The following is a 14,073-nucleotide window of genomic DNA, read 5'->3' on the forward strand; positions in this document are numbered from 1 at the left end:
CCTCCCAGCATTGTGCGTATTCTTGCTACAATTCACTGTATTTCTCTCTGTTATGCTCCGACTCATCACCTCAACTGGGTGTGCATCTTTCAAACCCTATAAACTCAAAAACTTTGAATAGAAACACACCAGAAACATGCTGCTGGGATTGAAGTTACTCATGTTCGCCATCTCCTGGTGTAAAGTGGTAACAGCGCGGAGACCTCCACCATTAGCCCTATCTTCCAATAGTACAGAATCCTTTAAAAAATTCCTGGATCCAGACGGTGATCCAGATGAGTCCCAAAATCTGATCAGTTCTTCCTTATGCCATTTCTGACATTTCCTGAAAATTTAATCAAAATCCATCCATGGCTTTTTGAGTTATGTTGCTAACAAACTAACAAACAAACTAACAAACAAATCCATCCATCACAGAACCTCCTTGGTGGAGGTAATAATGTAAATTGTAAATGTACTGGCAATTTAATGGACTGTAATGTTATTACCTTTTATTCTCATTACATATATATAGCATGAAAAATTAAGGCCATTTTTGTTTGGTAGATTATTTCTTTGTTTTAACAATGCTTCTTGGAAATAAATCTTATACCGCTGGAAAGGCTGTTTATTTCCCTTTTAAATGATGTCCCATTTGTAATGAACATGCATTTGTGGGATGGGCAGCAGAGCTGAGTATGTGGGTTTTGCCCATGAAAAAATATGCCAAATCTTCTCATGCCAAATAGCTGATTCTGCCATTGACTGTTGTTTGGTTTTTGGTGGATTGGATGATTGAAGTTTGAAGAAACAATACATATTGGTAATTCAACAATTTATTCATTCAACAAACAGGAGCTTCTGTAGCGTGTGGAAGAACCATACACAGCCACGACAGCCTAGCACTCCCTCCTCATTCTGGTCACCAGCCTGGTCCCACACTGCTGTGGGATGGCATCCCATTCTCCAACCAGCATTTGTCACAGGTTAGTCAACGTGGTTGTGTTGGTCACTCTGGCACGTACAGCATGCCCAAGCTGATCCCACAAGTGTTCAATGGGTTGAGGTCAGGACTGCTGGCAGGTCATTCCATCCTCTCCACTCCCAAACTCTGGAGGTAGTCTCTAATAAACCCCACTCTGTGGGGGCGGGCGTTATCATCTTGGAGGGTAGAGTTCGGTCTCAGACCGTGGAGATATGGGATTGCCACTGGTTGCAGAATCTCATCTCGATGCCTCTCTGCACTGAGATTGCCTCCAATGATGACAAGGCTCGTTTTTCCAGTGAGGGAGATGTCGCCCCACACCATCACACTGCCTCCACCAAAAGATGTTACTCTATCGGTGCAGCAATCAGCATAACGTTCTCCGTGTCTTCTCCACACTTTGACCATACAATCCAACTGCCACAGGCAGAATCTGGACACATCGCCGAACATATTGTTCCTCCACATGTTCAGGTTCCAGTGCACGTGTTGCCAACACCAGCGCAAATGGGCCTGAGGGTGAAGGGCAGTCATGGCAGGCCTCCTGGCAGCCCTATGAGACCGGAGATTGGCTGCATGCAGTCTGTTCTGGATTATCTAGGCAGAGAGCCGTCAGCCATGTCTTGTTTGACATGGAGGCTTTTATTTTGAAATGTTCACCTTTCCCAATGGTCACATGATTTCCTTTTCCTTAAGTATTTCATTAAATGAAGAAAACAAAATAGCAGAATTAAAAAACAAAAATTTGACCCCTTTTTTGAAATGTTATTTGTTTCTCTGTTTTTTTTACCAAAATTTAAAAAACAAAACAGAACGGAAAAGGGGCTCATTTTTCTGTGTTTTCCATTTTTGGTCAAACACAAACAAACAGAATAACAAGAGTTTTTCCGGATTTTTGAGTCTGGTTTCAACCAGGAAATGGATCTGCCTGAAAATACACGGACCCTGCTTCTAGACTGGGGAAGAGTTTTAACACTAAAACTGCTCAGTCTATAGATAATTTTAAATCCTTACCTCAGACTCGCCTATTAGCACTGGCTTTTAACACAAGTTGAGCTTAGCATTTAAATACTTTTTTATGCTGCTGTTTTATTATGTTTTCATGAGTCTTTTATTGCTTATCTTTTAACATTTTGTTAAAGCCTGTAAAGAACTTTGGTCAACTAAGGTTGTTTTTTAAACGTGCCATATAAATAAACATTTACCTGACTTGATGACCCAGACCCAGTTTTGCTGCTGGCTGCTTAAGGGTTCTCTGTCACAATCTTCACATATCCTTCTTTCTTCATGGTTCCTTCCACCTTTACCAGATTCCCAGTTCCAGATGCACTGAAGCATCCCTACACCATAATACTCCCACCACCATGTTTCACTGTGGGGACATTGTTCTCTGGGTTATATGCCTCTACCTTTTATCTCCAAACAAAGCAACATCTGTGTCCAAAGAGATCTAGTTTGATTTCTTCTTACCAAAGGACATGCTTCCATAATCTTTCTCCAGGTTGTCCTAAACATACTTCAGTCTGGCTTGAAGGTGTCTCTTCTGCAGAATTTGAGTTTTCTTGGTCCATTCCTGTGCAGGGCTCTTTAAGGTCTTCTTTAAGACTACAAATCCTGACTTGGTTAAGTCATTCACTAGTGTCTTGGCATTTATTCTGGGGTCTTTAAACACATCTCTCACTGTGACGAGTATGCTAACACATGAGAAGCTAGCACTCTTGCTCCCTAATGGTAGACTAGATAACTTTGGGAAAGGCAATATAAAGCTAAACACTTGAAAATATCACTTTTACAGTAATTTAACACGAATAAAATTCTGCCGTGATTTGGCTTGACTGTTTGCAACTAGCGGCTAATTTTTTTAATTTAGCCGACTTTAAATACTGTTTTGGAAATGGTTTTATACCAGGTTGCATCAACACTAGCTACTTGTACTGGCATTACGACATATTTTAGCATGTCAAGGACAGTCATTTTTGAGGTTTTATTCCAAAAGTAAAATAGAGAACTTACTCTTTATCTAGTAACTGCTAATTGTTGCCCGTAGCAGAGTAGCTAACAGCTGCCTTGCCTTACAGTATAAAGCTAAACACATTTTAGTCGGCAACTCATGCTTAGTAAAAAAGTCTTGAGTGATTTGGCCTGACTGAATATTTAATGTAGCTCAAAATGTTAAACTCACCCCACTTTGATACTGCATTGCACATGGATTTTACACCAAAATGGATCATTACTGTAGCTCTTCATGTTAGCATTAGCCAACAACATTATCTGAACATGTCAAGGTAAACATTTTTTAAGTTTTACAACAAAAGCTACAAAAAATAATATAGTCTTTATACCATAACACTAACTTGTGAAAAAAAGAGACTGTTTAGCCAAATTTCTTACCTTCAGTTCAGTAGACTCTTAGACTAATGATGACCTGGACACTGATATGCTTTAAAATGTTAGCCTAGCCTTGCTAACTCACAGGAATAGCTGTCCTGTTGCTGTCCAGAATTAAAAACACATTTCTGGCACATACAGGCCCAAGAACTGAATTAACCCATTATGATTGGTGCTGTGTATATTTCGAAATAAAAAGAATTGGCTACTATTCTTGGTTTCAGGTGGAGTTATGTGTAGTTTCCAGCCAGCCTCATGAAGCAAGCCTGAGAAGTGTCTTTAAAAATAATGACTTGAGAAACAAAACTTGTCTTTAAATTTTCTTATTATCTTATATGTTGTCTTGAACATAATAAACCAACTATTTTAGTGATCATAATAGATGTTTGCCAAAATGTTTGACTTTTAAGATGCTACCCCTCCTGTGAGACTTTATGCTAGGCTATGCTAGTAGTATTATGACATATTAAACAAACATGCATCCATCTTTCCATAGCTATAGGCTTAAAAAAGGGCAATTCTTCTACAGAACCTCTCATTATGGTTAACTTCACTATTAAGCTAATGCTTTTTGTCATAGAGCACAGGGGCTAAGCACAAATATTGTTTACCAAATTGCATACTTCTGTATTTAAACTATTTTTTTTGAGTTTATAAGTGCACATTATGCATTCACACTGAGAAGTAAACTCAAATGCAGTATACTACTGGTGCACAAACGTCTGAGAACCGACTTTGGAACTACACTTGTGCTAGCTACTGTTAGCTAACGTGTCATTAGCAATGGCAGCAGATTTCATTTAAGAAAAAGTCATTTAAGGTCAAATAAGCTCACTTTCTTTAAGTGAATAATGTTATCATAAAACACAAACTACAATAATCTAATTGTAGGTGAAAATAGCCATTAAATTTAATTAAATCATCTAATGTTTACTTGTAACTTGCTATCAAAAAATAAGTAGAAGCAAACGGTGGCAGTTGAACTGCTAACCCACTGTGAGTTATGCACTGTGCTGCATTTAAGTCTATTACAATACAGTATACTAACAGTATACTGTATTATTTTCATATGTAGAAAAGATCAACTGTTGTTAGTGAGCATGATGCTACAAGTGGAAACTTAACTTTCAAGGGATCGATTCTGGCAGAACATGTCTTCATGATAAGCTATGTGGTATTCTTACGTAGGCTCTTGACAAACATAAATGGTATCAATTTTTAACATGTAGTTCTAATTCTCATAAGTAAGACAAAGACTTTACACCTCCAATAACGGTAATGTTTTATTTGAAGCAAATATCTGTGGGCAAAAAAAAGACAGAACTATAGCAAAGAGGAAGTAAGCATAGCCTAGCTAAGACAAACAATTGCATTCCAGCCCCCAAGAAGCTCTTTAATTGCAAGTTTAAACTTTTTAAAGAAGGTTATGTTGTCCCTGTGGTAGTTGGTCAAGAAAAAGTAGGCAACCAAGAAACGCCCTCTTTTTTATTTATGATTTATAGAGACAAATTCTAACTACACTGAAAGATTTGGGGGTTCTTCGATGTAAAAAATGACAACATCAAGAGAGCTAAGCTAGCAGTCTCCTACTGCATCAAGTCTTAAAATATGCAAGTAGATCTCTGATGCCAAATATATAGGAGTTGTATCTTTTTATGTAGCTTTCAGAGAGAAAACAAATGATTAATCTATCTTATGGCCACTCCCAAAGACCGTATATCAGAGACGCCATCTATTTCAGAACAGAAGTGCTGTAATTTGTTGGGTTTTTTACCTGTTTTAGAAGTAGTTACACAAACTGTGGCTTGCTTTAGTTTTGTTACGTTTAGCTAAAGCTGGCATGGCAATGCTAACTACATAACTGATGTTACATCATAGCCTGTGCTAACTTAGCTTTAGCAACATAAGGTTTAGCAAACATAGCTAAAGTAGCTACCTAGCTAACAGCTCCTTTGTGAGCTTAGCTTTAGCTATGTTATCTATAGCTTATGCAGCTAATGGAGCTACGTAAGCTACGTTTGCTACGCTAGAAAGTTTTCATGAGAACAGGCTTTTTTTCCTGTAAGCAGACAGGTTTACTCAGCTTTATTAAGCATTTTGTAATCAGGTTTTGCAGATCAGGGTTTTAACTTTTGGTATCTGAACTTTTACCTTAACCTTAAACAAAAGTTTAACCTGATTGTTATCTCAAAAGTTTTAGCGTGTTTTGTGTTGTGAGACTGCACATGTAGAAAAGTAACAGGCTAATGACAGACCAATTTATGGTTTAAGGGGAGCTATGATGTTTTCTTCTTTAAAGTAATGCAAAGAAACTCACTGCCAATTCATTTCTATTTTGCCTGTGTTTGAGCAAAATCTTAAGGCCAGATGTTCAGAAAGATTTGGGAACATTTTGAGGGTAAAACTCAGATTTTAGAGAGAGCTATCAGATTCCACTCCTTTCAAGCTGTAAGCTAACTAAAGCTTACACTTTCCTCGTCTAGCTCTAATAATGAAGACCCGTTCTTTCACCTCCGGGATTAAACTTTTTTCTGTATTGAGTGCTATAATCACGAAGTCAGCACTTAGCAACTTTTAAAGCCTCTATAGGCTTTTTTAGCATTTTGCCTGTGAATGGTAGCATCAACACAGAAATTCAAGCAGACAAAAATGCACCCCATCAACCATTCAGGTGCTGTATCTGAGCAGGTCAGTGGGCATCGCTGAAAGACTGATTGTAATGTGTGTGTAACTGTCCGAATGTGAAGCAGAGCATTTCTGAAAAGGTTATGTATGCTCAGTGAACCCAGCCTGCAAGTTAAGTCAGGAAAAATTAAGCCTTTGTGGAAATTATACCTCATTTTGTCCCAGAGTAAAATGTGAAAAGGTTGTAAATGGTCCCTGGGCACTTACTTTAAGTTCATCTTCTTCACTTGGAGGAAGCTGGTTAAAAAGGGCAATATCAGGTAAAACCATTTCAGTCCTCACCTGCTGACATCATGCAGAAGTTTTGAAGTTTAATTCCAAAACTGAAATCCTTTTGTATTTAGGAAGAAAAAAACACCTGGCGTCTATTGTTCAGGATTCAAAAACCTTCAGATAAGGTGGTCCAAATTTTTCTTATTGTGTATGCAAATGCCTTTAGATGGCTATTAAGGATTTCTGCTTTCATGCCAGCCATCCAAGAAATACTTCAAGTGATGGACATCTCCTTTTAGAAGGACTTTCTTCTTTTGAAAAGTTCATCTTGGCAGAGAAAATCGTGACAGATTTGCACAATGCATGAGACATGGAAGCCAAAGAAAGACGACTGTAGACATTTTCAGCTGGGTTTACTTTACTGTCTTCTGTTGACAACAGCTGCGCTTGGGGCTTTTTATTTATGTTCTCTTTACAACAATATTATACAGAGTCATCAAAAGTTGTTAGAGCTCTAGATTTATCACAAGCATTAAAAGAAATGTAAAAAAGAAACTGTAAGAAGCTCCAGTCATTTGAAATAAAGGAGGGTTATACTGCGACTATGCCTAACACAATTCATAATACATATAAAACACTTTTAAAAGGCGTTTAGTGCTGTTTGTCTTATATCAGGTGTCTGTGTGGCTTTGCAGAAAAACATTCAAACTAATCCATCAGACTGGATAGTTAAACAGCGACTAGTGAAACAGACCAGGATTTTTTAGCACCTCCATTCCTGTTATGAATTTTAAAGGAACATTCAAGTCTACGCTATCCACCCTGCATATCAAGCACGCAGATCACAATCCATCTTTGGCTCAGGGCTGAAGAAGGAGCACCTCTAAAAGAAAGCTCTGGGGGACGAGCTGGCTCTATCTGTCGTGATACATATGGATTTTTGGCTTGGCTTAACACGTCAGATAAGTCTCTTCCACCAAAGCTTTCTCCCTCAGCGAGCACCTTCCTACCCCTTTTGACTCCCCAGCCACATCGCGCTGAATCTCAGGCTAACCCCGCCTTCATCCACCCCTCATCTTCTCTCATAACACACCACGACAACCTCGATTTACCTTCGTCTTGGAGCAAAAATGACAGCCACACAGTACCCTCCATAACACACAAGGTCAGAAATATAATGACATCCTCCATCAAATGTGATTACATTTCTCCCCTGCCTTGAAAAACATGTTTTCTTTGTCTCAAAGTACATTATTTGCTTTACTTAGGGTGACACTGTTTTTGCTTTATATCAAATAATTTGAACACTTAACACACATATACATAAAACACACATATTTGCAACCAGAATGGAGCTAGCTAGATTAAAGTTTCTGTTTGGCGTCTTCAGTGAGAACTAAAGGCGGAATTCTGCCCATGTTTTTGCCTTCCTGTGCCAGGGGGGCAAAGGAGAGCATTTTGGCATTCGAACCAGCAGAAACAAGACCGTGAGGGGGGGGGGTGTTCAGAAGGACGGAGGGCCAGGTGGGCCGGCAGGGGACATGCCTTTTGTGGGGATTTTTGAAGGGGAAACAAGGGCGTTCACTGGGCAGCAGAGAGGGAGGGAGATGTCCGTCACTGAGTTTGAAAAATAGTAGAAGAAGAAGGACAAGGAAGGACTGGAGAGAGGAACGAGGAGCAGAGCATTGAGCTGTAGGCCTGGCAGGCAGATAAGGAGAGGCTTAAAGAGTGGAGTGGATTGTGTATAGGCCTTTTCTGTGGGGGAATAATGCAGTGCAGAGTCACAGAACGACAGGAAGAGGAAGAGATAAAGAAAGGCAAAGAGGACGGAGAGAATGAAGGAGAGGTTCGGAGGGAGGAGAGAGAGAGGAAGATGCAGAGAGAGATATCCCTTTACCAGCACGTGCTAAAATAATTAGCCTAGAAGAAACGTGCGGGCGGATTAACCAGACCTAAAATAACTCTGAGAGCACAGTAGCTGCACCTCTTCCTGGTAAGCCCTTTTGTCAGACTCGTGAGCGCGTCCGCCCGCCTGCCCGCCCGCCCTTTGGGGCCAGTGACGTCATTCCAGGTTGTCAGTCACCGGCTGTCGAGTCAACAGCAGACAGGAAAAACTCGCCTCTCTCTCTCCCCTCCCATTCCTGATGGCTGAAAAATGTGCAGCTGTTACAGTAAGCCCTGTATGCTCTTATAGGGGCCAGAAATAGCCCCCCTTTAGCCAGGGCAGGGACGCGGCGACAACCTCCATTAGCTCAAATGTGAGAGGATTGAATCACCCCGAGCTCCGGGGCTTGAACCTCTATCTATGCTGGGGCCGAGAGCAGGAATCATATTTCTCCCTCTCTTCTGTCTCTCTTTTTCTCTATCTGAAGTCCAGAGTGCGCTCAGAGCTCCGCTCAGTGTCGGCGATTGAGTCGTAAACATTTAAGCGAGAGATTCAGGGGACTCTAAACACAGAGGGACGGTCTTTCGGGTTCCTCTTAAGGATGTTATGTGCATAGTTAGGCCTTGAAACACTTTTACAGGCTGCCCAATGAGTGCATATAGGGTCTTCGATAAGGCATTGTAAAAATTATTTGACGCCAATGCCACTGATATAGTAGGGCTATTCTTACAGCCAGTGCTGTCTTGAAAGAGTAGAGATAATAGGAAATAATGGGGGTTGCATCAGGCTGGGCAGAAAAGGAGGGAGCAGACTAGAGGAGTGGAGGCAGTCATGGAGAAGTCAGACCTTTATCTATAGGAGAGAGAAAGAAAGAAAAGAGGGAAGGGGATAGAGAGAAGAAGAGAAACAGGATAGAGCAGTTAGCATATAAATCACTTCTGTAATTTGAATTAACAAGAAAGGCAAGAAATTCACAGTGAAAGAGGAAGAAATGGGATAGGAGAGGTAAAAGAATGGAGATCAGCGTGAGGGGAGAAAGTTAGAGTTTGACACGGCGCCTCCAATAAAATAAAAAAGGCAAATTGGCTTGTCCCCGCAGCACGGGATTGGTGATGCGTATCAGACGCACTTGGAGAGAGCTTTCTGGGTGGATAGGATCACAATGAAAGGAACCAGAAAGGCAAAAACCCAGAGAGCGGCTTTTTAGATTTTGTTATCAAACCCTCAGCGTCTTAGGGTCTCGCTTCAAATGGCATATCTTATGACCTGACAAAAGTAGTCGGGGTTGCCGGCTGGTGTAAGAGATTATCACGGCATCTTAGATCTGGGCTCATATAGCTGCGTCTACAGTCCTCCGCCTGTGACAAGAGCTGATATGATTTAACTCATTTATTCAGGGACTCAGGTTGGCGTTGTGGTGGGTGTAAAGTAGGTTTGTGATTGAACTCTCCTGCCGTCTCCTCAGTAGACTTCCCACTCTTTAATCCCTGACCCCTCCCTCCCTTTCTGGCCTCCCCCACCTCCCTTTAGGTGTGTTATTTGAAGGTGAGCTGGTTGGCAAGGCGGGAGAGGAGGCCCTCGGATTTTGACCTCCCTGTCCCTCCCTCACCGGCTGGCCCTTCCTCCCCGTTTTTGCGGGTCAGCTCCAGCTCGATGGTCATCAGCACCCTGCCCGAGCCTTCCTCCCCTCCTCCTCCCCCCACCTTCTCTGTCTTTCTGACTACGGTTCGCTGCTTCTGCTCGGGCTGGGCCTTCACCATCGCCTGGCGCACGGGCTGGAGCAGCCGGCCGGCTAGCCCGCCCCAGCCCATCCCCGTATCCTATTTCTTATCCTTGCGTGACTCCTGCTTCTTCTTTTCCGAGGCGGCCGCCTTCACCTTGGAGGGGTCGGCGGGAGGCGCGGGGCCCTGTGGGGGAGGAGGGAGAGGGGGACGGGGGGAGAACAGGGGAGGAGAGTCACTTCAGGAGGAAAGGAGCGTGAGGGAGATAGAAAAGAGTGAGAGAGGGAGACAGGGAGAGGAAGGGTGAGATGGGTGCATTAGAGATGAGAGGATGAGAGATGGGGTTAGCAGGAAGGGTGGAGCTGTGTGAAGAGGAGAGAAAAACACCTTTAGGGGGAGGAGGAGGTGAGAGAGACATACAAAGAGACAAGGAAGAGGAGGTAGAGAGACAGTCATTTTAGGGGAGGGGGTAGCAAGTGAGAGGGGGCGGAGTCCAGAGCTGTAAGGGGGTGACAAAACAGGTAACCATGCGTTAGGATGGGACACAGTGGCAGGTAGGCTCCAAACACCTGTGACAAAAGATCAATGACAAGCACTCACACAGACACAGGCACACACTTTCACAGATTTGGGTTCTTATTGATTAAATATTTCTATAAATCAATGAGGATATTCAACAACATTAAAGCTACTGTCAGAAAGTTTCAGTTTGTTTTGACTTTGGCGCCCCCTCTGAACAAAAGGCTACTCCTCATTACTGAAATGTACACTCATTATTTTAGGGGAAACCAAACTCATTAGATTTTTAGTTTTTTGATTTCTAAATTTACTGGAATAACTTATTTCAAAGAGTAAAAAGTCATAAATTTGGGCACCACTTTAGCTCAACTGGTAGAGCAGGCGCCCATATGCAGAAGCTATGGTCCTCAACTGGTGGCCGAGTGATTCACAGTCCCAGCGCACGTTTGGTTCATGTCATCCCCCATTCTCTCTCGCCATATTTCCTGTCTCTCTTCAGCTGACCTATCAATAAAGGCAAAAATCTTGAAGAAATTCCATACGTTTTTTTAAAGATTTATTTTTGGGCTTTTTAGTGCCTTTATTTGACAGAGGAGGACAGTGGATGACGGGGAAATGGGACGAGAGCATGGGGAGAGACGTGGCAAAGGGCCACAGGCTGGATTCAAACCTGGGCTACCTGCATACTTGGGTCGCGCCTCAGACCACTAGGCCATCTGCGTGCCAAAAAAATACCCCCATAACTTTATAAGAAAGTAATAGGAATTTTCTCATTTAAAATGTTGTACATTTACGAGATGCATTACCAAACATAGCATATTAGATGAGATAAAACTATTCCAGATGTAGTTGTTCGCCTTGTACAAGTACTGCAGTTGAGAACCGGATTAGTTCTACTTTTTAATAGGACTTATAGCAATAAGGAAAAACTGTGACTGTAGCCCATCACATTATTATTAGCATCTTGACTTTAAAGAGACATTGTTGTAAACTAGGGCTATTCAAAACACTGACATTATATGGGAGACAACTTGTACAGATGGCAAAAATGTAAGGTCACCTTGTTTCAGACTCAATCCACTGTTCTCCTTTGTCAATAAAGGCTTTAAACAGCCCAGAAGCATATCTTTAAAAAGTAAAAATGACTAAAAAGTGTTTCTCCTGAATTTATGACTTCAGTGGCATACATTTCTGACTTCATGAACTTCAAATTTGTAGCTTTATGGAGTCAAAATTTGCAACTTGTAAAATGTTTTTTTTTCTATATTGACAACTTAAAAACTCAATGATTCAGAGTTTGGTTTCTGTCAATTTTAGGATTTAATAACATTAAGATACTAAAAAGTTTAAAATCTTTTCATCTAAAAAATGAAGAGATCCTTTTTGTTTCCTTTTTTTCAGAGTGGCCCCAGTAAGCCTTCTTGTTTTATAGATGAATCCTACAGCCAATATGTGGGAGCTGCCATCTTGTGGTAGTCACCAATACTGCAGTAGCACCCTAGCGTTTGCTCTTGCCTGCTGACTGTGACAGCAGCTTGGGTAGTTTGAATTAAAATCATCAGATAGCTGCTGATAAAAGTGTCTTAATCAGATTATTGAAATTCTGTTTAGGTTTCAGAAACCAGGCTTTGTTTACAGGAGGAACAGAGATTAAAAACTTTACTGTGTACCACATTGTGATGAAGTGATGTGTAGCTAATCATACTCCCTAGTTAGTTTAATTCAACAGATAGATTTAATCATTACAGGTGAATAGTGTTGGTTAAACCACTGGTTCTCAACTGGTCTTGCCAGATGACCTCCCACCACTGTATCTGCCCTAAATTTCTGAACATTTTCCATCGTTCAAAAGATATTTAATAAAATTGTCGCATTGTTGCACAACAAAACTAACAAATTATGAAAATTCGTTATGGCAGAATCCCTTAGAGGAAATGTGGGCATTTGTTTAATTTCATTACAATTTTATGTGGTATCATGTAAATTTTGCTTGTTTTCTTGAGATCTGTAGATATTAACTTGTTATCAGGAAACACCAGTATTATTACTATCTAGAGAAATGGAGATAATAAGTGAAGATCTCAAGAGAGCATGGAAAATGTACTTGTTATTAAGAGAAAACTGTGGGAATGTATGCCCTGCATTTGTCCACTTAGGGTTCCCTTACATCATGGACTTTTTTGCTACACTTTGTGACAACCCACTGAAAACAGCTCTAGAACCGACTTTTAGGTACTACCACCTGAGATGTCAGTGTCACTCTTCCTGTACTTGTCACTCAATGGATCGAAATGTTTTATAAATTTTTATGTTAAAAAAAAAAAAAAAGTTAAAATGAGTAAAAGATTTGACTAAAAAGTGACTTCTATGAGCATCTAAACTACATTTTAGTTGTTAAAACATCAGTTCAATGAATATATCTCAAAGTCAAGTATCATGCCCATGTAAAATAGCTTTTAAAGGCTATAGAAACTAAAGACTTCTGGAGCCAAAATAACACAAATAAAGCACAAAACACAGAACCTCATCTGTATGATTCAACTTGAGCCTGTTTTCATACTCATAATACAGTTCCTGTTGCTTTTGAGTTTATTTTTCAACTTAACTTCTAGTGTCATCCTAATGATTTTGTTATTCAAATTCATTTTCTCTGCATTATTCTTTCATTTAGGTTTTTCTGCATAAATTGTTTAATGCATAAATTGAGAAAATGAAACGTCTAGCCTGGACCCTCTTTAAAAATAGATGATGTATCCTTAGGGGTAAGAAAAGTTTTTCAAACTCTAATCTTTCAAACAGATTTAGTTTGTTGTTGACACCTACAGTAAATACAGACTTTCCTGACTTCAAAACAAACCTCCATGCATAAATTTCAACTGAAGATCTTCACTATAAAAAAAAAAGGAAAGTAAATACAACCATTTTTAAGGCTTGTTGAGCTCAAAGGTACATTACCCTGCTGCATTTTAAAGGGCGAGTACCTGGAAATGTAATGCCTGTGTAAAAATTACATAATGAGCACATTTACATGGACTTGAATAACCTGGTTATGAGCCCACAGTGCACACAGAGAAAGATTTGTTATCCATATACAGTGCTTAACAAATTTATTAGACCACCTGTCATATTTGTCTCAAAGACCATCCAGCATCATGAAGTGTTTCAATGTGGACTCAAATTTGAGCCGGCTCACTGGGCTTCTCTGAGAAGTCAGAAATTAATCAAGCATAACATTCAACCACTAAAACTCATTTTTCTGTTAAGGAATGCAAGTAAATAACTATAATTTGACATATTTATCATGAACTATTAATGTGCTTTACTATTTTTTCCGTTTTTTTTTTTTTTGTTTTGTTTTGTTTTGTTTTGTTTTTGTAAATCAGTAAATGTGAAGATTCATGGATAATCATATTATTATTATAAAATCATTTGGGTTAAAGAGCCTCTACATATTGGTGTTTTAACCATTGCAGAAACATAAAAAATGACTTTGGTAATTACCAATGCTGTTAATTTAGGGCAGCTGTGGCATAAACCTTACTTTGGTTAGGGTTAGGGTGGTCTAATAAATTTGTTAAGCACTGTACCTATATATGAGATAAAGGCTGGTATCCTGGTCCCTGAATTCACTGTTTCCTTTTGCAATATCCTGACAGCATGTAGTTGATGCAATCAATGCAGTTAAACATGGTGAAATG

At 40.2% G+C, this 14,073-nt stretch overlaps 1 protein-coding gene across 3 annotated transcripts in view; it reads right to left on the reverse strand.

Moving 5' to 3' along the window:
- Nucleotides 1-6,662: 6,662 nt before the first annotated feature.
- The window catches only part of mpz (myelin protein zero), a 39,755-nt gene continuing 32,344 nt past the window's right edge, over nt 6,663-14,073 (reverse strand). The window contains exon 6 of one of the 3 annotated variants that reach the window (XM_041802693.1): nt 6,663-8,987. In XM_041802693.1, coding sequence (XP_041658627.1) covers nt 8,976-8,987 — 12 coding nt within the window. In that variant the 3' untranslated portion in view covers nt 6,663-8,975. Of the gene's footprint in view, nt 10,043-10,165; nt 10,356-14,073 lie in introns of those variants that run through there. The other 2 variants (XM_041802691.1, XM_041802692.1) reach the window with 2 other exon arrangements.

This window comes from Cheilinus undulatus, linkage group 13 (assembly GCF_018320785.1).
Source record: "Cheilinus undulatus linkage group 13, ASM1832078v1, whole genome shotgun sequence".
In the NCBI taxonomy this organism is placed as follows: Eukaryota; Metazoa; Chordata; class Actinopteri; order Labriformes; family Labridae; genus Cheilinus; species Cheilinus undulatus.